Source organism: Polyodon spathula, chromosome 8 (genome assembly GCF_017654505.1).
Source record: "Polyodon spathula isolate WHYD16114869_AA chromosome 8, ASM1765450v1, whole genome shotgun sequence".
NCBI classification, from domain to species: Eukaryota; Metazoa; Chordata; class Actinopteri; order Acipenseriformes; family Polyodontidae; genus Polyodon; species Polyodon spathula.
Genome location: NC_054541.1, coordinates 6,569,813 through 6,596,172, shown reverse-complemented (window position 1 = coordinate 6,596,172; position 26,360 = coordinate 6,569,813). Strand labels below are relative to the sequence as shown.

Below are 26,360 nucleotides of genomic sequence, written 5' to 3'. Positions count from 1 at the left end.
ACTTGCTCATGGTTGATAGTATAGCTCTTGCTCATGGGTGTTATTGCTCATAATGGTTTTGTTTGTTTGCATCATATCTCAGGGCATCAGCTATTCCTGTATGCTATTCCAAAATGTAGTGAAGTGATTTGTGAGCCCAGCTGTGTACCTAGGGTGTCTATGTTTATCGGTGATTGCTCTGGGATATTGTGCAATGCCAACACTGGGAAGAACTGGGAAGTCTCCCTGTGGCACCTTGTTTAAAACTGTAATAACTGTTAGTGCTTTTTTTTTTTTTTTTCACTGGAATTTTTATTGTAGCATTTTATTATTGAATTTTGTCCAATGAGTGACTGTATACCTTTCATTTTTGGAAGTATATATCACATCTGTGTGACATGTGTCTACCTCCAATTACAGGTTTGAAGCTGGGTATGGAGCGCGATGCTTACGTCATGATTGCAGAAAAAGGCGAGAAGCTGTATCACATGATAATGAGTAAAAGCAGACACCTGATCAAGGACAGGCGAAGAAAACTCAGCATTGTCCAGAAGTGCTTCCTTGGAAAGTAAGTTTGCATATACAAAGCCTTGTCTCTCCTCTCAAATGACATTCTCCGTTAATGTAGTTGTAGCTAATAAAATAATGTGATAAGTCTTACCTGTTGAGCGCATCCATTAACAATGGGTTTGTTGTAACGTGTTTTTCTTTCAAAAATGCACATTTGAGACCTATGTAGCGAATGGAAGTGCACTTCAAAGTATAAAAACTCTTATACTGTTAAACAGTCACACACAGATTAAACAGTTTCTCATCCAGAGATGTGAGCCTAAACAGAGATTTAGCTTTCCTAAACTTCCTTATCAAGCTCTCAGTGCTCTCGAAGCTGCCCTGAATGAAATAACAATCCCGCACAGGTAAACTGGCAGCAGCAGCACGTCCTGCACCAATGCTTTTTTGCCAGGTAGTAATGAGCCTAATTTGGCTGCTGGACACTAACTCGGAAGGGACAGGTGCATTTAACACATGTCATACAGTAGCAGCTCAAATCAAGATTAAACAACGTAAAGTAGCTAAGTTTCTTTTAGGTACTGGTCCTGTGACAAGTGCTATAAGCATAGTGACCACATGTTGTTTTTTGGGATGTTGAATTATGTGGTTTGTGGGTTTTCCATGTTTAACAACCATACAGACAGCTGGACAGACTAAAATTTTCCCCAGGCTGCTTGAACACTAACAAGATATACAGTTTCGCCAAAATATTGCTCTTTTCAGGTGAAAGAAGGCATATGAGTAGAGCAATTGAAAGGGAATTGGTTAGCCAGGTGTTGCACATAAACATTCAGGTTTATTGAGTACTTTGCTAAGTAATATTATCCCCAGGCACAGCAGGGAATTGATGCGTTCAGGTGTGGTTATTTTGAAATAAAATCCTTTTTTTCAGAGAAATGTGATCTGGCGGTGGTATAGGTCTCACGTAGAGCACAGGCAGACCTGTTCTGGTCCCCAGTACACACATTATCATCACAAAGGCATCCAGAACTGGCACTCACTTGGAACAGATGGCAGAGTGTCAAGTTGAGCAGACAGGATTACTAAATCATTATCACACTCCTGATTAGGTTTCTAGAAATACCTACTGCAGCATACAACACAGAAAAAAACAACATTCTGAACATTTACTTTAACACACAATTTAGTGGTTGGGAGTATAATCAAATTATGGAAATATACACATTAACAATATGTATGAGGAATTCTTAGGATGAATTTTGTGCTAAGTACACGTTTGGTTGAGTTAGTAAAGTAAGGTTGACCTAGTGCTAATCTGGGTCTATGAAACCAGGCAGTATACAGATGATCTTTCACTGTCAAGCAATATGCACAAAAAGTGGTGGTCACCCTTTTTATGTGTGGAGGCTAACAGAAGCAGACCTACTAAAAGGTAATTACAGTCAATCCAGTGATCTCTCATTTCGTTAAATGTGTGTTCCATGAGGGTTTTACCGTAATGCTTTTCATCAGAACCAGTCACAGTAAACTGTGTTATTATCCTTTCACAGTCAAATTAACCAACTGTAAATCGTTTTCCTAAGGACCTTGCCAAGTGCTTTGCCAGATCAGATCAGACTTGATGGGGCTTAATTGGAAAGACTGTTGAAGTTAATCAGTTTCTCTCCCTCTCTCTCCGTCTCTCTCGCTGCAATGAATGCACAGTGCAAACCGTGCAAGATGAGGTAGCAATATATTTTCCATTACGCACTGACATGGGGGAAAAATTGAAAAGGTTGCCAGCTGCAATTAAAAGCTGTCGTTTTAGTGTCTGGTTAGTGGCATGGGGAATTGTTGTGACACGTTGGCACCAGCCTGGGTTTGTCGATATCAGCTGAACTGAATAGCAGGTTTGCAGAATTGATTTTTTTTTTTCTTCCAATACAGTTCAATTTTTCAACTTTGTTTGTAAATGTCTTTAAATGCCCCTCAAAGACTATACCGCTGCAGACGTGATTGCCTCATCTGTGATTCACTCAGCAAACGTGTGATCCCTGCATGTGAGCTGGTGGTGCTTGTAAATGCAGTCTACTTCCCTGTGCTGAGAAGACTAAATCACACCATCTCACAGGGATTCCCCATTGGCCACAGAATCACATTTAATTTCCAAAAACATTGCATGAAGACGTGATACAAACCAGAAAGTATTGCTTCTGTGTGAAATACGTAAAGCTGATATTCAGCACCATATACTGTATACATAAATATAGTTAAATATATTAAACAATAAAGTTAGTGTGATGTCTTTTCAAGATATGTTTTACCCAAAAATACTGCCTAAAAATGTTATTACCTTTTTTCAGTAAGTCCTTGCAGCATATAACCATGACATGTATGTAAAAAAAAAGTTATATATTTAACATGCTAATATGTTTTGCAAGGATTACTGGAAATTAATATTCTTTAGAGGACATTTTGTGTTTACAAGTGATTTACCGTGCCTCTATCCCGGATGTTTTTTTAATGGGATTGCAAGCTGCTACAGAGACACAAATAATAACTAAGATGGACATTTCCCAAAGATGTTGGAAACAATCTAGACATGTCTGTAAATCAAGAGCATTAAAGAGATTGAGATATCCAGGAGTGAAGCAGTTTACAGAAATAAACAATGATGAAGAGACTGAACCGCACTCCACAGGGTCGTAGAATTAGCTGAACAGTTTGGGGATGAATGACCAGATAGAGTGCGAACTAGACTGTAAATTGAGAATTGTTCTTACAGCACTTGATAAGAAGAAAGCTTCTTGCTTTTGATTTTCTCTGTGCATGAAAGACTGGATATACTGATGCCAATTCATACATTTAATAAAGTACAGTTCTTTTTATTTTAGACACATCATTTCCTTCTCTTGAAAATCCGTTTGAAAATGTTGTTCGTTTTCAGAAAAGCATTGATTTTGCTTTACGTACAAAATGACATTGTTATTAATGAGTTGCATAAACAGAGAATTAATTGTCAACCCTGATTGGGTTACCCCTGAGAGAACTACACTGAAATTACCCAGACTTTTACATAATTGGTTTGGCTACAATGCTCCACAAGCCTTTCAGTGCCCTGCCAGCGGTCATTACCAGTAATTGTTTTAATTTCATAATACTGCACCATGGGAAGCAGGCATGCAACAGTAATGTTGCATAGCCATAGTGTGTGATAAAATGGTTTAAAAAAAAATACACACAAAACCTGTATTACTGCCTTTGTCAACCACAGTAAAGTTAATTTGGCAAACTGCATGTTATTCCAAAATAAGTGCACCTACAGCGCAGTCATTTGGTCTTGATTACTGGGTACATTTGTTTTGAACTACTGGTGGAGCTTTAGGCCAGCTATATAATGGCAGACCTGAAAAATTGGGGCAAATTAAGGGTCTGTGTTTTTCAACTGTGTAAAACCAGGTACATGTAAGGTAGAGACTTTGAATTCATGGATTAAACAGTTTAATGCCAATCGGTGAACACACCTCTGAAAATATAATCCCAAAGGTAGGGATTAGAATAAAACTGTCACTTGTATTTACTATTTCAAACAGTTCTGACTTACTTTTCAAGTGCTGTATGAACCTGACGCCCAACAGGTAGGGAGAGGTCTTAAGACGACTTATCTGCTTCTTCCTGCTCATTTATAGACCCAAGGCTTTGAATTTGGAAACTGTTACAGCTAGTTTCACAGACTCTGATTAACACTAGTCTCTGACTACTTTACCTAAGGTAACATTAGGTAGTCCAAGATTACTAATCAAGGTCTGTGAAACCATCCAAGAGATTTAAGAAAAGCCTGTTTATGCAATGCAAATCCAGGTTGTTTAGTTCTTCAGACCACACAGTATAAGGGGCCCCAGATAGAAAACATTTGAGATCTGCTGCATTATACTGTAGTTTCCATGCCATCATTCAGTTACAGTAATTGCAAAATAATAATATAAAACAAAAGAAACAGAGTAAGCATTTGGTATTTGAATTGGAGTTTTCTAATGTAAATGCCCAAACTCATGCTGCATAAATAAAAAAGCAGAAGACTCTTTAAAGGCTACAATAACGGACTGGGGGTTGTTCTTGCAGTCAAATGTGATTTACTGAGTTTCTGTCAAGATATTAATACCTGCCAAGGTATTCTATAGTCTGACTAAAGCATGTTAAAGCATGTTCTAGAACGTTAAAGGGGGGATTTGATACCAATATCACAGCTGTAAGTCTAACTTGTAGAAATAGGTAGCGTATCTCTGGAACATTATTTTGAATATTACCACAAAACTGTGAAACAATGCATATCATCTCTTTGTCTGTACAGGAAAGGTTTTTTGTTCACTGAAATGGCCTTGCATGCCTGTTCCAGTTTGATTCCAACCTTATAATTAAAAATGACTAGACTAAATCATGATTAGAATATTATTTACTGGCACTGTAGTGCAGTTATATCTACAACTGTAGCAGCGTTTATTTTAACGTAATAAGACCTCCATTAACATTCAGAGCAAACCTAATAAGCCTGTATTTTTCAAGTGTCTGCTGTGATTACTGTAGAGTCTAAATAAAGGCATACATTTTAAATGCGTTTCCTGTGTATTTGGCATTTTCAGACACACTTAAGCAAAAAATGTCAGAATCTCATATTCCTGATACCCACAAATTGGCTTTTTAATGATAGGAATCAGTATTTTAGAAACCCTAATAATATTCACTTGCACAGATCGCTGGGCAGGTACAGCTGATGGATCAATATGATTAAGTCACACTGCTATAAGTTGATAGATGGATGTATGTGCAGTGGTTGCACAGAGAGCCTTTCCATGCTTTTATTTCTTCAGCCTATAGGGAAATAAAAAAAAATGCATGTGTGATAATCTGACATTGATCCAATTCCTCTTTCATGTGCAAGTTTTTTAGTAAGGGGCGTTGTTTGTAAGAGTGCTTCTAATTTGTCTTTTAAAGGAATTCAATTACCGTTGGGTTTCAGAATTGTATGAACATCACAAGAAGGGTTGGTACTCTCTAAAACTGTTCTAAGAGAGAAAAAAGAAGGTGCATAGCCTACATATGAATAATATTCAGCAATTTTAAATCTGACTGATTATCTCTTCCAGTCTGTTGATGCCCTCTCAGTATAGGATTTGAATATTCTCCCCATAATGATTGCTTGGTTTTTGCATCCTAGTGAAACCACTTAAAAAAAAAAAAAAAAAAAAAAAAAAAAGGCTCAATGTAGGTAGTACCGAAATGTTCTGCATATCCAAAGAACAGCTTGGTTCAGGACCATTAGCCTGTAGTGCTTAATTGATCTGTGTTCCTTGTTTCCCATTCATTTTGAAATAATGGCACAGGATAAGCCAGTAAAAACAATTCCACGGAAGACATTCCTGCAGATTCAGTTTAACTGTTGTCACGTTTCTGGATGCTTTGCAAACCCTGTCTTAGATATAAATTATTTAAATGTGGGAAACGGCCCCATGCAGCTTGTTCATTTCTTATTGGAGGAGAGGAATCAGGTCCTAGCACACAGAATTTGGAACCCCTCGGTCATGCCACTCACACTGTCTTATCTGTCTCCTCTCCTAGTGAGTTTGTGTCCTGGCTGATTGAGACGGGAGAGATCAGTAAACCAGATGAGGGCGTCAATCTGGGACAGGCCTTGCTGGAGAATGGCATCATCCATCACGGTGAGTCAAGGTTTAGGGTTTTTCAATCGTTCTCGTGTGCTGTTACAGCAATGAATGGCCATGTCGTCAACACTGTGTCGTACCGCCATTGTCTGTTAATGCTTAGGACGTTATCACAATAACTTGAGTAAAATGACCTGAAACTTGGTAGAAAGTCAGATACTGAGTTGCAGACCCCTATTGAAATGCAGTTAGATTGCAAGTTTTGTATTTCAAGTGGGTTAAATGTACTGCTTAAAAATAGACAATAGAAAGAAAAAGAAATGGCAAGTTAATTATTAGGACAAATAAAATTGCTTATTCTGGGTTTTAAATTTTCTGTATCAGTTTATTGGCTGGTGCTAGGATGAAATAGAAAACTAAACTTGAATCCAGCAGTATTATTTTTCAGTGGGGTAAGAGAATAATTAGTCATTAATTAGCATCATTTTACAGTTTTCTCTTGTCTTGAGAAGCGTTAAGGATGGTAAAGCATTTGTTTTAGGAATATTTTTCATTTCAGCTGCAGACTGCATATCAATAGTTGGGAAGCCAGGAACCCATTATGGAAGGGAACACTTTTGTCTAGTACCGACCATTTTTTTGACGCTTTTATAACTGAAGCTCTTTGTTCTCTTTCCAAATTATCATGTACACTTCAGAGTGCTTTCAGATGATACAGAGAGCTTAGAAATTGTCGATACGGCAGAATGCTGAGTCCTTTATAACTTTCTCGGTCAATCAAAGTCCAGGCAAATCATGCATTGCTAAGGAGCCAGCCCTTTTAGAGTAAAACCATGGCAGTGATCACTTCAAAAAGTACCAATATGCCTTCTCAATAAAAGTGAACTCAAACTCATTAGTTTGTCAAGACGCACATGTACTGTACAGTGGCTACTCTGTTTGGTGAAAGAAGAAACAAGAACACTCCTAACATTTGTTAGCTATAAAATGGAATGTGTATTTATAAAAGGAAACCATTTGATAAAATAAGTTCTCCTATATTTTCAAGCAGTTATGTCAAATATGAAGCTGTAGATTGAAAGATCTTTTTTCATGCCATGCAAAGTCCTGGTTTGCCCAGAGATGTCATATATGTGCTGAATAAATCAATTGTGCTTATTCAACAGCAAAACCAGCACAGGGAAATGAAAGTAGTTTTTTCAGTATTTGAAGAATGTCAGCTAGCACTTTATATCATTATCAGTAATTCACATGTAAATTCGGTGCTATAAACTTCCCTATTGAATCTATATCATACCCCACAATACTGGCAATGATCGGAATCACACAGCAGTAACTACTGCTCCACACATAATGATATACATGTAACTTTGGTAGACTGGCTCCAGGACTGTGAATTCAGCCTGAGCCCATCATGAAAATATAAAAGCGTGACAAACAGCAAAGTACAAGTATCTCTCAAGTGCTACATGCTACCGAAATAGCAAACCAGCAAACACATAATCAAGATTAGGGCTCTAATGAATTTGACTTCCTGCTGAAAGTATTATGAATTTTGTAAATTCCAAAAAAACGTGTACAGTAAATTACATAGGGATGATTATATACAGTGATTGACCAAAGCAGCAGAGGAAACATAATCATGTGTATATATCACTGCACACTTTTGGACCTGTCACCATTTCAAGGCTGTGTCTTCTTGACAAGGTTCAGGATTTAGATGGTATTTAGGACTTCACATATTGCAACAGGAGCATTATAGCAGGCCTTTCTGCTGGAAACCCCATTCAGAAAGCCTCTTTGGAATGAAATGCTAGATTGGTGGCTATCGTGAGTTTTGTACTGGCTTTAGGGATTACTTAGGAATTATAAATAAGCCATATTAAAGATGTTTTCTGTTCTACTAAGTCCTATAAGCATCTGATGTAGGATTTAGCTGAAAATCTACTTTTTTAAAAGGTCTGAGTGTGGGACAAATTGTTTTAATATTTAACCCTCCCTTCCCTGCTGTGTAAAACAGTTAGCAGATATAAAGAACAATCAAAAGCTCTCATAATAAGCCTATTACTTTGTAAAAAGCTAATCGAAAGGAATTAAAACCCATAGATTTTAGTAATGAGTAGGAGGATCTTGAACCACCTGTGTAGTGTTTATAGCAGGCTAATAATCCAAATGTAATGATAATCATTGTCATAATCATGATTTGGCATATCTATAAAATCTATATCTTTTTGTCCTTTTAGTGTCTGACAAACATCAATTTAAGAATGAGCAGGTGCTATATCGTTTTCGATATGATGATGGAACCTACAAGGCAAGAAGTGAGATGGAGGACATCATGTCAAAGGTAAGGATGCATGCAGTAGATAGACAACAGATAGATACAGTGAGTGAGAACATTACAACTATATTCAGAGAGTTACTCTGGGTTTTCATAAACAGAAATCCCTCTAATCGTCTCCAAGTATACTGATCTTCATACCTTCATATTACTGAACGTTATCTTAACACTATTGACCAGTCAAGTTCAGTCTGCAATTATCAATTATTAAGTCAACTTTCCTCCTATACGCTAAAAAGACATTAATCTCCAATTGCTATAGTTGTCCATTTGGGAATATCAGCAATTCATGAGCTTTACATATGGCTCCAGGAACATGCCTCTGTTAGAATTATTTACTTAACTATTAGAATACCACTAAATAGACCTGGATTATACATTGTCAATGAGGTAAGCCTGTAAGACTGCTTTAATGAAGCCAGTCTTGGGGATTTACAGCATTGTTTGTTGAACTGGAAAATTAAAAATTAAATGGTTCTATAAAAAGCTTGTTTCTCATGAAAGCCCCTGACATTTTAAAGTTATTATTTTTTTATTATGCTTTTTGCAGTTCAGCATAACAGTGTGTTTAGGGAGGTGAATTTTAAGTTATTTATATTCTAATTTTATTTTTTTTTTTTATTCAGGGTGTAAGACTCTACTGTCGACTTCACAGCTTGTTCACCCCTGTAATAAAGTAAGTTTTGTTTCAATGTACTTTCTGTTCTGATGCCATGTATGTTCACTTACATCAGTCTGTTGACTGCAAATTTTGAACCAGGCTGTTGAAGTCTCCCAGCCTGAATGTAGAAGTCATGAAAGCTTCTTAGATGTTAAAACACAATTCAAGGTTATATCAGTGACACAAAAAGCTATTGAGGCCCTCTGTTCATTTCATTCATTCATTATTCATAACTTCATTATGTATTGCATTAACATTTCATTGCATTTGGAGAAAAAAAAAAAAATAATCAGCATTATTTAATCAATGTGTGGGTTGGTTGGTTTTAATACAATATGTCTAGGTTTATTTTCTGTCCATTCCATTTGCTAGTGGTGAAGTTTGTTTCACAAAGATTTCATTTTGAAAACTGTTTGAAGTGAATACGGCCCAATATGACAAACAGATCAGCCCAGGTTACTTGGAGTTGCTTTCAGCGCTGAGCATTCATGCCTGTCCCTCCATACTTGCTAGAGGAAGTGAAGGGATCTGGGGAGGTGGCATAAGCACCATGGTTCTCTGACATAAACCACCGGGTGTTTTGCTTATAAAAAGCTGTTCCAATCCATGTTTGATTTTTGTTTCCTATAGCATGAGCTCAACTAGCTCAATTTAAGGGAACTTTCCACAGAACAACCAGATTCCTTCTACTGATGCAAGGCATTGTTGGTTTTTATTAATAAACTCGCCACCATAAGCTTTTGAATATAACCCATAACCTGACTATAACCCTGCCTGAGATGTCTTGAGTTACATCCTTGAGTAATGTGCACCAATTCTATATAGAGGTGCACATTCTATACTATATGGAAAATATCTGCCTGAATAAAGAGTACATCTTGAGTACAGTGCCCAACACACTGAGATTTGTGTACAATTTCTAAAAGGCTGTGGAATATATTCTTGAAAAACACATGCTTTTATTGTGCTGCCTGTTTTATCATTTTAGTTTCAGTTTTTATTTAGCACAAGAAGTAATGTCGAGTCTATTTCTTAATTTGACCTTGGTGTCTTCATCAGCGGCATGCTATGACATAAACTCCACACACTAAACCTCCACATCACAGACAGAGCATCATCAGTCATCATTTTCCTCAAGGGAAATGTAGTTGCCCTGAGAGAATGCAGTTAAGTGTGGAGTGGAGGCCAGAGATTGCTTTGTTTTTGTAATATTTGCATTCTGAAGTCAGTGATGTGTTAGCGCATTGTCTGTTATAATTGTTACCAAGGAATAATGCAGCATAACTTGCCCAGGGGTAAAAGCTCCAATTTGTAAATCAAACTGGGGCTAAAAACTGTGCTGCCCAAGTCGCTATCTGACTTGCATGTCAAAAAAGGTGAGAAAATCGTAAAGTATACAATAAAATAATGGCATGGCATAAACCATTAATATAACCCAGTTATTATAATAACCAGGTCCGAATTGATTTAGAAAAGTGACTGTTATGTGTCTTTCCTTGTTAAAAATAAGCAGTAGCTTTTACTTCCAGGAATACTTAGCAAGTCGATTGTAGTCTATAGACAGCAGTGTTTCAAGAATAAAAAATGGTGTTGATTTTATTTTCATGCCTGACATACCGTTCATGCCTGGCTTCGGGGATAATAGTAGCCATTATACTTGAAACAAAACTGAGAAATGCCCGCGGTTGTTGGACTCTTGTACTATTTGCACTCAGCAGTGCCCCCCACTTGGCCTGATTTATATCTGGCTGACATTCTTAAGAGAATATCAGATAAAACACAAAGCACAATGATTTCAGGAAATGTGGTTATTTCCACTCTTGGTTCTTCAGTGCAGTTCAATTACAAATGCACATAAACAGCAAAGGCGTCTGTTAGCAGTCAGACCGCTACTGCTTTTGTGGGCATCCTGCTTTTTTCTTTTCAAAGACTTATTTTAGAAACTCTTGCTCTTTAGCCTTTGTTTAACTAGCAAAATATCTGTTGTAAATGCAATTCACTTCCTTCAAAGATATGCCTCTAATGTGCTGTTTTTGTGTTTATTTTCTGCAGGGACAGAGACTACCATTTGAAGACATTTAAATCTGTGATCCCAGCTAGCAAACTGGTTGACTGGCTGATAGCTCGGGTAAGGGAGTCAGTAGATACCAATTTTACGAGACACTTTCAGCTGGGATGTTTATTTTATGCTTGACAACTGGCCATTTTCCATATGTGTGCAGATATTGTAGATATTTTGCCAAATCTTAAAAGCAAAGCAAGCTTGTAGTCTATGAAGTGGATGGGTCTCTTCTAGAAGCTATTACAATCTGGAGCCCGGTCTTTGCTGTGGTGTAAAGAGCGACCCTCCCTAAAAAAAATGGCTAAGGAGCTAACTGATCTTTTATTTCATGGTGATGGCTGTGCTTCTTAATAATTCTAGCCATTATGATTCATTGCTAAACACAAAGTACTTGTTGAGTGGAGTATGACAGTTGGCTTTGATGTCCTCCAAGGCCTTTATTGAGCAAGAAGAATCTTTCTTGGGCTGGATGTCATTCATTTAATCACGTTGGAGCCGTTCTTTTGAGCTGTCATAATGATACCATCTATCAGGCTGATTATTGACTGACGTCATTTTGATAGGTTATAAATTCTCTTGAGATTTGTACTGTTTTCACATACAATAACCTTTTGTTACCATAACTACATTCAATTCTCAGGATGTTTATTCGCAATTGCTCCATGTTTCCTTCAAAATGGAAAAGAGTGTGCAATGCAGATACTGATTTATAGATTTTTTTTTTTTTTTCTCCTGCTGTAATTGCCTTCACACACAATAGTTCAGAATTATTTTTGGATTATAATGACATCATTAGGGAATGAACTTGCTCTCCCCTGGTGTGAAGACTGACAGTAGCGAGTCTAGCTCTCTCGTGGCCATAGTAAAGCCTAGTGTGAAAACATTCGTAGTGGGTGTTATGTATGGGGCTTGATGAGAGTTTCTGGAGTCTCTGCTAAGCTGAGTTAAGCAGGACAATTTTCATTTTTGGCACTAGCAGTCCTGATACCCCCTCTACCTTCAGGGAAGGATGTTCATTGAAGAAGCAATTTAATATCAGCTCCTGAATAGTGGTTTGCATGTAAACTCAATTACTTATGAAGGCTTCCCACCCGGCAACTTGTCTCTGGGATGCAGAGCAAGCAGTATTTACTAAATAACTCAAATGTGACACCAAGCTAAATGTAAGTATAATGCCTGCCATAGGAAAAGATCCAGTGTAATATGACTAATCAAGATTCAAATAATAATAATAAAACAAATGTATTTTATAGTGCATGAAAAGTTCCTTTTTTCCCCCAGGAATCAGCCTTAGTAAATCATGTGTGCTGCATATTGTCTGACAGTAGATTGAATGCACTTTAGGTGTGTTCTGTTTTTTTAGGTCACCACACCAAAATAGAAGACAATGCTTTTTGCTGGTTAACTTTACTGGAAGGCCCTTCCTGCTCAGCCCACTCTCATCATGTTAGAGCCAGTCCTGTTACTTGATTCTTTTAACGTGTTGCCAAAATAGATGGGAAAGCAGCTATTTTTAGATTTAGATAGAGTAGGGGCGGCCTGGTCTTGTTTTTGTATTGATTCATATATTTCTTTTAAACATGCATCTTGTTTTGGATGTGGAATGTGAATTGTTTTGCCGAGTTGTGACTATGCCCATTCTTTTTGTCAGGGAGACTGCTCCAGCAGGGAAGAGGCAGTCACACTTGGGGTTGGACTCTGCAATAATGGCTTCATACATCACGGTAATATAATGATAAAGAAGATATAATAATAAATACTAACGCTATCCCCAATGGAACCTATAGAACTGGCATGACATTTCCACAAAAATGTTCCACCAGGAACCGCAGTGCTGTTTTGGGTATACTTCCCTTTATACCATTGTATCCCTTGTCCTTGGAGAAGTTTAGATGAAAGGGGTTGTACTGGACATCAAAGTCCCACCCAGCTTACCTCTCTATGATGTAAAGTTTGTGCTGTGATCATAATCATAACTGTAATGAAAAGCCTATACAGCATCACAATGTATCTTTATCAAAGACCAGTAACGTTGTATACGGTGAAAACTCTTGTCAACCTGCTGCTGATCGGCGTTACACAGTTCTTTTTGAGAAGGGTGTTAGGGAGCCTAATGCTGTGGCAGGGATCCAGCTTGTATAGAGAGATCCAGATTTCTAGAGTCTGGTACGGACTCTCAATCCGTTTGTTAAGGTCTTTCTCCCAGCACACTAACAGCTGCATGTTGAGCCAGCTGGAACTCTCCTCTCCTGCTCCGTCACAATCTCAGGCTGGACCCGCAGTTCCTTGGCTGATATTTGTTGCTTCAAGTAACGTGTTAATAACTGTGAAGGGTTCTATTCAATAGAAGTTCTGGTTCAGGATGTCACACCCTTAATTCTTAATTGTTTCCATTCATTTACTGCCAAAGTAGGCTTTAGAGTTGTAATCCAGTCAAATAACTAACTTACACCACATATACATGTAATATGTATGTGTGTGTGTACACACTGAAGATATATTACTGTATAATCTTTCACAGAAAGCACAATAAAATGCACTGTACTGCATCAGGAACTGATATCTTTTACTGTTAGTACGTTGCTTGCTACCTCAGAAACACTTGACAGCAACAGTATATAGTGAAAATAATAACAAACAACAGCGAGTTTAAGTGCCTAATCCATCTGGGGTATCTGGCAGGAATACATAAAACTCACGGCTTATGTAACCATCAGACCCACTTGATGGATGTACAGCATTAGAATACACAGTCTGACACCTGTATATATCATGGGCACATAATGGAAAGAAACGTTGCAGTTTACAGGAGATGCTGTGTTCCTGGCCTTAGTTATGCAAATCACATGTGTGTGCATTTTTTTGTTTTGTAATATGCTCTATGATAAACATGAAAGTCATGTGTAACAGAATATAGACGTGATGCATTTGCTACTAGATACAACCGTTTGATTCTCAGGCAGTGATTTTAACCCTACAGAATGCATTTTGAGTTGTTATAAGTTGCCTGTACAGTACTGCTAGATATACACTGATGTGCTGTTACATTTGAATGCACACAGGTTTGAGATAGGCTGTTTGACTGCATCAGCTTTCATACTTTTTCCTGAAGTATGAACGAATGCCATGGAACTGATGACCCTTTTTACTATTTTTATTTGATGTTTTAATAACAGACGATAACTAAGCATTCTTTTAAAATCGGTTGAATGAAGTTTTTTAAAAAATACCCAGGTGGTCCTAGCTGATTGCAGATTGAAATAATTTGTGTTTTTATAGTTTACTTTCCTGTCCCAATACAACAATAGACACAAAGACTTGTGTTCTTTCATGCAGCATGTCTCCCTCAGTGACCTTCCTGTATGTACCGTTGTGATTTCCTCCTTCTTCTTCTTCTTCTTCTCTCTGCCAGTGCTGGAGAAAAGTGAATTCAAAGATGAATCCCAATTTTTCCGCTTTTATGCCGATGAAGAAATGGAAGGGATCAGTTCCAAAAACAAACAGCTGCGCAACGACTTCAAACTTATTGAAAACATCTTGGCCAAGTCTTTGCTGGTAAGAAACTGCACTGCTTTTCATTTAGATCATAGAGTTGAAATCTGATCAGATGCACTGCAGTGGCACGGTTTAAACGCTCACTGCAGCACACAAAGATCATTCGTAATGAGGCTGGTATTTTTATTTGTGGTTGACCTACTTCTTATGGTACACTTACTGCAAGGTGTTTCTGCTTTCCTGTTCTACTTTAGTTCAATCCCTGATGAGCTGAGCCTATGGCTAACTTGTATTAATGACTTGGTCAGGGTCCATTTGGGCCAGGCCTAAGCATCTAATTTTTTCAGAAATGTGAACTTGCAGTGAAGCTTGTCTCTGTTCTCTCTTCTAAGCCATCACATGAAAAGAAGCCAGTGTGGTTGACAGTGTTTGTTATACTGATGTAATTTTACAGGAAACACCAATAAAACTGATATTTATAGTAAATATGTAAAAAGAATACAGGACACTACAACTTTAACAGTGGAACTGGAATGTGCAACACTCCAATGTAAAAGGCTAAGCCGAGCACCTGATTGAGTTAAAATACCACAATGCCAGCTTTATAGCAATACTGAAGCTATCTTGCATTGTGTGTTTCAGTGGCAGCTCTGGAGTAGGCACAGGCACTCATTTACTAGCGCCAAGAGTAATGCTGAAATGTAGCTTTTGAAATGTGAAGGATATAGTGATGATTGGAACAGATGGCTCAATTCAGACATAATATCCGTCATTCTGTTATGCTCATACTCCCTTGTTTGCCTTGTTTGCTCAGCCTGATTGTTTCTTTAGGAGCTGTTCCGGTTTTTAAAGTGCACAGTGAAACAGTTTTGAAGTTCAGAGTGTGTGTGCATCGCACTACTGAACCGAATTCTCCCTGTACTGTACAACACTGCAGTGTTGAGAATGTGTAAGGTCAGATGAACCCCTGTCCTGCGAAGATGAGAATCAAAAAGCCCGGTGATGCCCTTTGATCCTTTGTTAGTTTTAAATGAAAAGTGTTAAGTTTAGTCTTTGTCTTGCACAGAAGGTTACATGTGCCTGGACGATGATGAATTATACAACACAAGGTGACAGTCTAGCTTTAACTTTCTTTGTATTCAACACTACAACAGAGTATTTCTGTGTGTGTTTTATCGAAGTCATTCATGGAATACTTCACTCAGGAAACTCATCCTCACCCATAAGGATGCCCGTAGACAACACACTTGCCCCTTTGGCTATCCTCATTCATGGAATAACTGCAGTATTTGTGTCACTGTATTTTAGTACATTTTTAACACATGATAATATGTGCAGTGACAACAGTATTAAACAGATTGTTGTTGCAACACTTTGCTTCCTGTCACATTTAAGTCTGTTTTATGTCCTTCTCTTACCTGTCACTGAAGAAACATACCATTAACATCATGTGCCGTCCAAACACATAAACCAAATATTTCATCATATTCCTTTCCATACTATTTTATATTTCTGGCCACATTCAACATTGAGCAGTGCTGTTTTGAAATCTGGCATAATGCAAAACAGTCTTCTGAAACATGTTGACGTTATGTTTTACTTTAATACATAATATGTCCCAAATGAACAATTACAATATTTGAGATGGCAATTGCTATTCAATTATGCTTGTAAAACATCTCTATTTGTTATCTGTTTGGTATATGATGTAATTAGCAAATGATTTGAGAGTAATGCTATAATTAGTTTTTTTTTTTTTTTTTTTTTTTTTTTAAACAGAGACCATTCTGTTTTGAAGTGTAGCATGTCTAATACATTAATTATTCATCTTTTTTTTTCCCCTCTGGCAACAGCTTTGAAAGGTTCTAATAGCTGGTACACTTTCACAGTAAAATACAAATATAAACTATGATGTTTAGGTATAGTTTCTAATTGTCTACATATTGGGTTTGATTCAACATGCTGGGTATGTGTTATTGAAGATGGAATAAACCAGGAAATGTAAACCCCAAAGGATAGCAAGAACTGGCTTCCAGTGAAGGGTGATAGCCAGATCTTATTGCTTGGTTTGATATTGCTTTATTTGTGTACATAAATGTTGTGAGTTAACTAGCTGAAGAATTTTTAAGAAACATAATAATGGCAGCTTCAAAGTAATTCAGGAAACAACCCTTGAGGGCCCGTAGCAGCTGCAAACTGTGATAAAATGTTGTATGCATGTTCCAACGAGTAAATAAAACTTTTTCTGTGATTATTTATAAGGAAATATTTCAGTAAGGCAAACAACATTTTAAAAAAAAAATCTCAGTATAATTTGATGTTTTTATATAAGAAGACTATGGTCGTAATACACAACATGGTTGCTAACGGAAATCTTCTCCCATGGTGCCATGGTAACCCTCTTTCCCACCAAGGCCCCTGTTCCAGCTAAAAAAAAAAGGACTGGGGTTTGTTTGTATTCATTTTCCTCATTGCCAGCTCTGCTAACTTCCCCAGTGCTTCTCTGCTATTGAAGTGCTGTGTAAAATGACTCCCTGTGTAGCTATGAGGAAACCTATGGAGTTGCAGACATCTCCCAGTCTAATCTCCACAGTGTCTGATATCTATTCACAAAAACTGGGGAAGCCTTGCCTTCGAATGATTTGCCATCCAAGCCCAGCTCCCTGCTGCTCATCAGATTAACATGCTGAGAGAGACTTGTCTTATCTTTTAATTAAATCAGCCTGCATCTGCAAAACGTGTCTCACTGAATGAGCTGAACCCTTGTCCGGACTACCAACATAAAAAGCAAAGGGTGTAACAAGATTAATGACGCTAGGATAAAAAACCTATGCCCAGGACTTATTTATGAGTGCTGTCTGCCATTGCAGACTTTGAGGTATGTCATTAACTCTAACTCTATGGATCTGATATGTTGGTATTTTGACGCGCGATGAAATTAAATCCTCTCTATAGTGCCCATTTTTTTTTTTTTTTTTTTTTTTTTTTTTTTAAGAACACTGAAATGATACAATAAAAAGAAATGTCATTTGTCAAGCATTTCATTTCACTATTTGAAAAAGTCGGCAATACCAGAATTACTGGTCTCACAAAAATGTCATTTTCAAATCTGACTACACTACATAAAAAAACAAAAAAACAAAAAAATCAAACAGATATTGGGAAAGAAGTGAATGGCCAGTAAATAGTTTCAAGGCGTTTTAAATCCTGCATTATTTAGGTAGTGTGAAGGATGTTTTGAACAATGCAGAATATACAGTAACACTAAAATATATTTTTGTTACATTAAGGACCGAATAGCGTCCATTGATATTTGACCTTATCGTGTTTGCAGCACTTTATGTTATTGATCTAATCTTTTTTTTCATCTGTATCGAAGCCTGTGTAGGCACTCTTGTGTATGTTTCCTCATGTTCTGGTTATTTTTTAATGTTGTGCTATCTTTAAGCAATATGATTTTGAATATTTTTCACACCTTGTAATGCTAAACAACACACTGCAGACTGAAGTTGTTTTGTTGTGGAAGACATTTCTGCATTAACACTGGAGATATAATTCTGGACTAAAACATAACAAAATAAGACAAAATAATCCTGTACATTAGTAAAACAGTAAAGTCTTATTAGCTATACATCTGAAGCCAACCCTAGTTTAGTATTGAGTCCAGTACTGGCTGATTTATACCAGTGTTAAAAATGTACAGGAAAATATCAAACTTTGCCATGTGTTTTACTGTTTTGTGTTTAAGTCAACATTTGTACAGGCGTCACTGTAAAGTGCTATGCATTTTCCCAGCAGTAGTCAAATTGATTTGTGGGAGTGCTATTCACAATCCATTTTGAATAGCTTATCAGCCCACTTCTCTGCATAAAGACAGACTCAATGCTTGACATTTGTATTACAGGTGTTGTAAGAATGAGAGAGAGAGAGGAAACAAAACCAGCATTGTGTATGAAATCTGGGTATGCATTAGCTAAATGTATTTATAGTGGTGCTAATTTTAGAGGAGAGCCTAGTCTCATTGTTTCATTTAGAAAGAAAAAACATCTGACTGTTAATTTTCTAAATTTCTACTGGTCATACATGTCTGCTTTGAAAAAGATCTGCAGTCTCTCCTGGATTTAAATCCTGTTTAGATGCATGGCTCCTCTTCTGACTTTTTGTCTAAATTTGGAGCCTGATTATATTTAGACAGTTTTGATAGCCCATCTTATCTGTGCACAGCAGGTCTCTAGCATCTGGGTAGCTTTACATTGACATTGGCATCTTTAATGAGACGGTTCTTTCTGACTCTGTCAGTCAGATTTGAAAATGACGTTGTTGTGAGACCAGTAATTTTGTGAGGTCTGAGGTTCCCATGATGGAGAAAGCTCAAACTGTACTATTATTAGAAAGGCACTGGTGCTCTTATCTACAGACCAAAACTGAACAATGACAGACTGCATTTTCTTTTATGCTATATATAAATCAGCTAGTGCTGACATACAACACACGCCTCTTTTGAATGAATCCTTTTGTAGATTGGTACATGCCCTGTCAATCAGTCTGTCTAGTGTTGTGCAGGAGGTGAGGAGCTCAGGTCTCCCTGTCCATGTCCTATCTGTCCATCCCCCATTCCATGGCATTAAGCAACTGTTATAAAAATGTGAATAGCTTGGGAAATGGTTTTAAGGTAATCAAGTTGTCTGTTTTTACAATCATTGTCTCAAATCCACAGAACCACCTGCATTTATGATACATACCCAATATCTAGGAATGTGCAATTGAAAGGCATTCAAGGGACCATTTCATGCAAAAAAACCCCAAAAAAACAAAAAAACAGAACAAAATCTATTGAAATGGCTGATGTATTTGAGAGCATTTGGAATGGGTAAACTAGCTTATTTGTTAACTGGTTAAAATTCTGTTTTCTTTACAGATCCACCCCCAGGAGGAGGATTATGGCTTTGAGATCGAAGAGAAAAACAAAGCGATCGTGGTGAAGGCCGTGCACAGAGGATCCCATGCGGAGGTGAGGGTTACAAACTTCACAGCTTTTAATACCTGGACTTTGGAATCCAATACATTTTTTTATTGCAATATTTTTTTCAATCTGAGACAAACCCATTTTTGTTCTCAACAGACGCATTTTATAATCCCCAGTGTAGATGCCTGGGGATTTCTCAAGGCTTTTTTGTTATTTTTATTTTTTTTATTTTTATTTTTTTTTACAATACTTCAAAAGTGTTTGCAACATTTTGCAACAGAGCAAAGTCTGAATAACTAGAAATATTCAGTGGTATGGATGAAAACTTTTCTCATGCGTCCTAGGTATCAATAATTTCCTCTGCTGTAGTTTAAATACACTCTACTTGTCTAACTGCACTCAGACCACTGTTACATTTACAATGCATGGAAACCTAATTATTAATTATTGACTTCCATTAGAGAAATGTTTCAGTGCTGCTGCATTACTCATAACAAGGGTCCAAGAAGGTTTTTTTTTTGATCGTTCTCTTAAAGTGAACAAGCCTATTGCTATCCTCTAAAAACTCCAATAGCACTTTCCTTAGAGTTTGAAAAAAGGTGACCATTTTTCTGATTAGTGTGACGATATATGCAGAGGCCTACAGCACTTACCAGCTCGTTAATCCTGCGGGGGTTTAAAGGAGTACTGTAAATAATGTAGAATCAGCCAATGGGCTGTGAAGGGCACAATTACAAACAAGCAGGCAACTGACAAAAAAAAAAAAACAGCTGTTTGATAAGCAGACAAGTCTCATCAACCCAGGTAAGGATTAGACTGGATAAGGGCGTCTGCTAAGAAAATTATAAATAAATAATAATAATTCTCATTTGGTGTCAGCCAATGGGCTGTGAAGGGCACAATTACAAACAAGCAGGCAACTGACAAAAAAAAAAAAATAATAACTGGATAAGGGCGTCTAATAATAATTAATAATAATAATAATAATAATAAATATAATAATAATAATAATAATAATAATAATAATAATTATTATAATTATATTATTATCATTATAATAATAATAATAATAAGTGCTGCTTTGTTAGCTTGTTAGCTTGTCAAACTATAATCCACAATGCTATATTTATCACTTCCCTGGTTCTTTTTCAAATGTGTTAAAGGGTAATTAGGCATGGCAATTCAAATTCTCATTTGGTGTCAGATGCAATGAGAGCTGCTCGCCATGCAGGTGTCTCCTTCACAAGCTCTGCACCCATTAACAGAATACGCAGTGTCTGAAGAGGACAGCCTTGCTCTTTCTAAATGAGCTGCTGATTGAAAAGATGTGAAGCCTGAGGAAGAGGGGAACAGAATACTAAATGTTTCGCTTAAAAAACCATTCACTAGGCAACCAAAGTGATGCACAGAAGAAACAGATACGCGTGAAAGGAGTTTCGATAAGAAAGCATACAGTGTAATACAGAGCTTACAAATATATCTGCAGGGAACTGTCAAGGATATAGTTTTCTCAAACCATTTTTGACACTGTAAAGGTCTTTGTTCCATGTTTCAGCTGTGCTGAAAAGGGGTTTATGTCCGAAATGTCCTTAAACAAATTATTGAATTGTTTTAAACCTTTTGTGTATGCTCGCTCATCTGGGTCCAGGTCCAGCGCAGGAAGGTCTAGGAAGACCGGCAGGGTGTCCAGGAGCAAGGGGCAAGTGACCGCAACTGGCAGTGCCGGACTGGTTCGCTGGGGTGATGGAGGTGGGCACCTCACCTCCTCCTCTTTGTTCATCGCTTCTCCCTCTCTGGGCTCTGGGAGCGGCGGCTCCTCCTCTCTGGGCTCTGGGGGCGGCGGCTCCTCCTCTCTGGGCTCTGGGAGCGGCGGCTCCTCCTCTCTGGGCTCTGGGAGCGGCGGCTCCTCTTCTCTGGGCTCTGGGAGCGGCGGCTCCTCTTCTCTGGGCTCTGGGAGCGGCGGCTGGGCTTGTCTTGCCTGCTCCCATTTTTGGAGCAGCAGATCCAGCTCCGTCGGCTCTGGCTCTGGCAATCCAAGTTCCAATCTCCATCTCTTATTGAGCTAACATGTCGTTTTCCAAGAGACGGTGAGTACATTAGTTTTACTTTGAATACTGTAAATAGGTTATATATGTATCATTGTTTATATAGCTATGCTTATATATAATCCCATATGTAAAGAACTTTAGACCTAAAATTATACTTTGTGTTAATACATATATATATATATATAGATGAGTATATTATATAGTAATATATATATATATAGATGTCTGTCAAAGAGTGAACATAGTCCATTTTACATGATGTGGTGTGTATATTGTTACATGTTTGTATATAGACTATATTACTACATCTATATTATATATATATATGTATATAATTTATATATATATATATATATGTATGTATATGTGTGTGTGTATACATTTTAATGATACAAGGATCATATTGATTACACGTTCGTTGTATATATATTATATATAGATATAGACCCAGGACACAGAAATGGAATTGATTTAGTGCTGACGCGCACTTTTAATAAACACCAATCAAATAAATTAAACAAAACAAACAAACACCTAGCTCCTTCTTGGAGCACTAACTATACAGTCTGGAACCTAACTCAACCAGGACAGCTAAGCTGTTTACCTGTAACCCCAAACACAACTCACAAGGTTTAACACAGCACTTTACCTTGACTGCTTGGAAGCAGACCACACCTTCTGCCTCCCTACGCACAGCAGCCTGGAACAGACTGGCTGCCTCTCTTAAATACCCTGCACCTGGCTCTAATTTACAACTACCACCAGGTGCAGGGGATTACTAAACAATTAAACAATTACACAATTAAACCCCATAATACCCAAATGTGCATTCTCACAAGGTTTTTAGCAGGGAAGGATTTTAACCCCCTCCCTGCTACCTTACAATATATATATATATATATATATATATTATATGTATGTATATGTGTGTGTGTATACATTTTAATGATACAAGGATCATATTGATTACATGAAGTGGCAGAGATGGTGTAGTATCAGTGAACCAACACAGCTTTCCTGCCAGCATTTTAAATGAAGCCAGCTCCCATTACAAAGACTGACTGCAGTAGAAAGTGTGTATGAGATACTGTACAGTGCTGTAGTTCGTCAAGAAAGAGGCTTCCCCTTCTCTGTAATGCCTAAAATAAATGACTCTAGAGCTGTCAGACGTACTACCCTGGTGGGCTTATTTGTGGGCTATTTGGCAGTATCATGATAATAGTGATAGGATTGTCATATGTATCATGTAGTATATGATACATGATTCAGAGCCTTTAATTCTTGCATCATGTACATGTATGTCAGAATGGTTGGAAGTTAAAAGTCTAAATTGGTGACTAAATATTCAATTACTATTAAGATAAAGCAGCTCCTTCAATTCAATTATGACCAAAGCTGATAAAGAGACAGATAGTGGAATCTGTTGAGGTAGATGGAGTAAATTGAGAATGCAATAGCGGCAAAATCACACTAATTCATATGCAACCAGGAAACCTTGACAAGTAGCTTTGTCTCAAGTGTAGATAACAAATGCAGGCAGATTACAACATAAATGTTCCACAGCAGCCCATTAAAAATTGTGTCTATAAAACTTTGTTTAGTTATACTGGTTCTTTTGAATATTGTTCAGACTCTGAAGTGTCTTATGTTATCTTAAGTGTAGATAACTTGAGTCGTATATAATTGTAATTTGTTCCTTTATTACAGATGGCAGGCCTTCAGGTAGGCAGGAAGATTTACACCATTAATGAAGACTTGGTTTTCCTGCGCCCCTTTCAGGAAGTAGAGACCATGATCAACCAGTCGTTCTGCATAAGAAGGTCACTGAGGTTGCTGGTTGCCACAAAGGCGAAAGAGTAAGTCACAAAGGACTTGATGAGAGTTATCCATATATTGTGTGTGCTACCACTACTTATTCATATAAGGTACAAAACTGAACGATTTTCTCATTGCCCCTGGCAGTACTGCAACCATGGAACACAGTAAAGTACTCATTTGATATTTAGCTGTCTGACTGAAATATTGAAGGCTAAGAATTAGTGAACCGTACTGTACTAACCTGAGGTATTATGCATGAAAGCCCCTCTAAAGTCTAGACTGACGCTTAACCAAAGCATACCTGGAGGTGTTTACAGTGTTGTCATGGTTCATGTCACGGAGGCACATTTGAACAGTGCAAGATGAGATCTACTGCATCTGGTCAACTTTTGGTACAACTGTGCTTGTCAGATAGTAAAGTCTTCAGCACAATTCTGGGCCGAGTAAGTGATTTATAGTTAATAAGAATTCACTCTGCCAGTAATGTGTAGCTATTTTTGTCCAGCAGGAAGTTGTATGTGCTTTTCCAAGAAGGTTTTCATTAGCTTGGTGGGTTGTGACCCAGCTGAGGCTTGTGGCTTGCCCGAGAAAAAATGTTTTCGCTTCTTGCAAGCATCTGCAAAGGCATTTTTTTCTGAAAAGAAAGTTCTGTTCACATTAAAATGCAATTGGTGACATCGACCCCCCCCCCCCTGCACAAAAAAGATGAAGGGGGTATATTCAAAGTCCAAGTTTCAGACTGCTGCTTTACATGCATCCTAATAATTGTACTGTAGTACTAATCAGAAATTCACACATTCACAAACATTGCATAAAATTAGCCCTATGTGCTCCATTGCGTTTCAATGCACAAATGAAACAGTCTGTTTTGTGCTTAGATAAATTGTGACATTTATTGTTTTTTGGTTTTTGTTGTGTGTTTTTTTAAGGATTGTCAAAATCCCAGACTGCCCAGGAGCCCTTTCCTTCAAGATTAGTGGAGCTGCACCTCCCCATGTGCATGCTGTAAGAAGAGGTACAGCACATTGCATTATATTATATATAGTGATATCACTTTTAACCATAGGCGGCAATATCCCAGTACTGTAAGTTCTGCATGTGAAATGCCTGTGCAGGTTGGTTCGGACATATTTTGCTGTAACTTGGGTTAAGGTGCACTGTGCTGCTGTAATTGCCACAGTGTGGTTTAGGAGAAGGCAAAGGTGTCAGCCTTCATATCCTGTCTAAAATAGATTCCACCTTCAGTATCGTTTTATATTTGCATGTGTATAGTTACCAGGGTCATATTTTTATTTCCTGTTAATTTAGTAGATCACCATGTAGATTACAGTTCTGTTTTTGGAAACAGAAAAGTTTCTGAGAATCGAATGCCACCCCAAACTTTACGTAATGATATACCACAACATGTGAGTTAAACATTCATGGTAGAAGAACATTAATAGAATACAGAGAGGCTTCTAGATATTGTTTTGCTTGGAGGGGGCCTGTGACAGGGTCTTCCTCGGGTCACACGCGTGGGTAGCCGCTGTTCAAGCATACAGAGAGACTGAGGTGGTGTTGAAACGCCGGCACAGGCGCGCAGGATTTATTAACAACAAAAAGAAAGTGAAAGTAAAATAAAGGCGGTCATGTGACGTTACCAACGATGGTAACGCACAGAGGACAGATACAGAAAACCGTACAAAAAGTGCAAAATAAAACACAATACCCCAAACTATAACTCAAAAGGTGCCGTGAAAACGGCAGGCCTTGCAGCAGCCAAACAATTAAATCAATATTAACAATTAACACAAAAACATACAATAAACTACATATTCCATTGTGCAAGGCTTACGCTTTGCCACAGGGCCATTTGCTCTTGTTATTGATTTTAGGGAAAATAAAGTGCATACTTAGCAGAGCTGCCAGATGCTGTAGTAGATAATCATGGCTTTTATCATAGCTATACTGTAGTTTTGGTTAATTACATTTAGACCCCATTGAGCCTGTTAGCCACACAGTAGAAAACCCCAAAAGTGCAAGACAAATAAAAGGCGCTGCTAAATGCTACAGTTGCGTGAGAAGTCCATGACAAGCCTTTTGTCAAACAGTCTGTGTGCACCAGCAACATCAATGGATCAATGCATCGTCTTAGCTTTAAAAAACAACAAAAAACGAGACTGGGCCTTTTAGTACAAAGTGTTGCAGACTTTGCAAATGTGGCCCAACATGGACAACATTGACCTCAATAAGGGGTTTGTTTAGAGTGTGCATGCTTTTATGATGTATGAACCACAATAACATTCAATTTCAGCATGCAGTCTTGATCCATCAGCAGCAAGCCACATGGACAAAGAACCATGATTCATGACTTACAGCTGAGAATTTTCAAGCTTTATGGAAGAACTTTGCTTGCTGCCTCTGTGGAATTTCTGTTTGATCAAGTATTATTGTAGTCAGGTGACACTGTATCAGCCAGTATCTGTTGCAAGTGAGCACTGCAAAAAATAAATAAATAAGGGAATTCAGGTTAGTGTATCCATATGCAACTGTTCAGAACCCCACATGCCATTCATGATCTATCGTGAAGACATTTCTTCAGTTTAAAAGACCAGGTTAGATTTATGGCTAAACTACATGATTTATTTAGAAGATGTTCCCAATGTGTTCAGCAGCTGCAGTTTGAAAGTACAAGATCTTTTCTCTTTAATCCACTGGGATTTGTTAGCATATGGGAAATATAGCTGGTGCACAGCCTTGTTTTGTGTCTTCACACATTCTTTGGTTTGATCGCCGTTCATGACCTAGCAGCATTTTAAAACTGTTTTTTTCTTACACAGCAAGTCTGGTATTTGTAAA

At 37.7% G+C, this 26,360-nt stretch overlaps 1 protein-coding gene across 1 annotated transcript in view; it reads left to right on the top strand.

Moving 5' to 3' along the window:
- The window catches only part of LOC121319256 (phosphatidylinositol 3,4,5-trisphosphate-dependent Rac exchanger 1 protein-like), a 112,389-nt gene that overhangs the window by 57,608 nt on the left and 28,421 nt on the right, over positions 1-26,360 (top strand). Inside the window, exons 10-19 of the mRNA XM_041256486.1 lie at positions 400-547; positions 6,088-6,188; positions 8,375-8,478; positions 9,099-9,148; positions 11,186-11,261; positions 12,847-12,919; positions 14,608-14,750; positions 19,609-19,701; positions 23,412-23,560; positions 24,452-24,537. Coding sequence (XP_041112420.1) covers positions 400-547; positions 6,088-6,188; positions 8,375-8,478; positions 9,099-9,148; positions 11,186-11,261; positions 12,847-12,919; positions 14,608-14,750; positions 19,609-19,701; positions 23,412-23,560; positions 24,452-24,537 — 1,023 coding nt within the window. The remainder of the gene's footprint in view (positions 1-399; positions 548-6,087; positions 6,189-8,374; positions 8,479-9,098; positions 9,149-11,185; positions 11,262-12,846; positions 12,920-14,607; positions 14,751-19,608; positions 19,702-23,411; positions 23,561-24,451; positions 24,538-26,360) is intronic.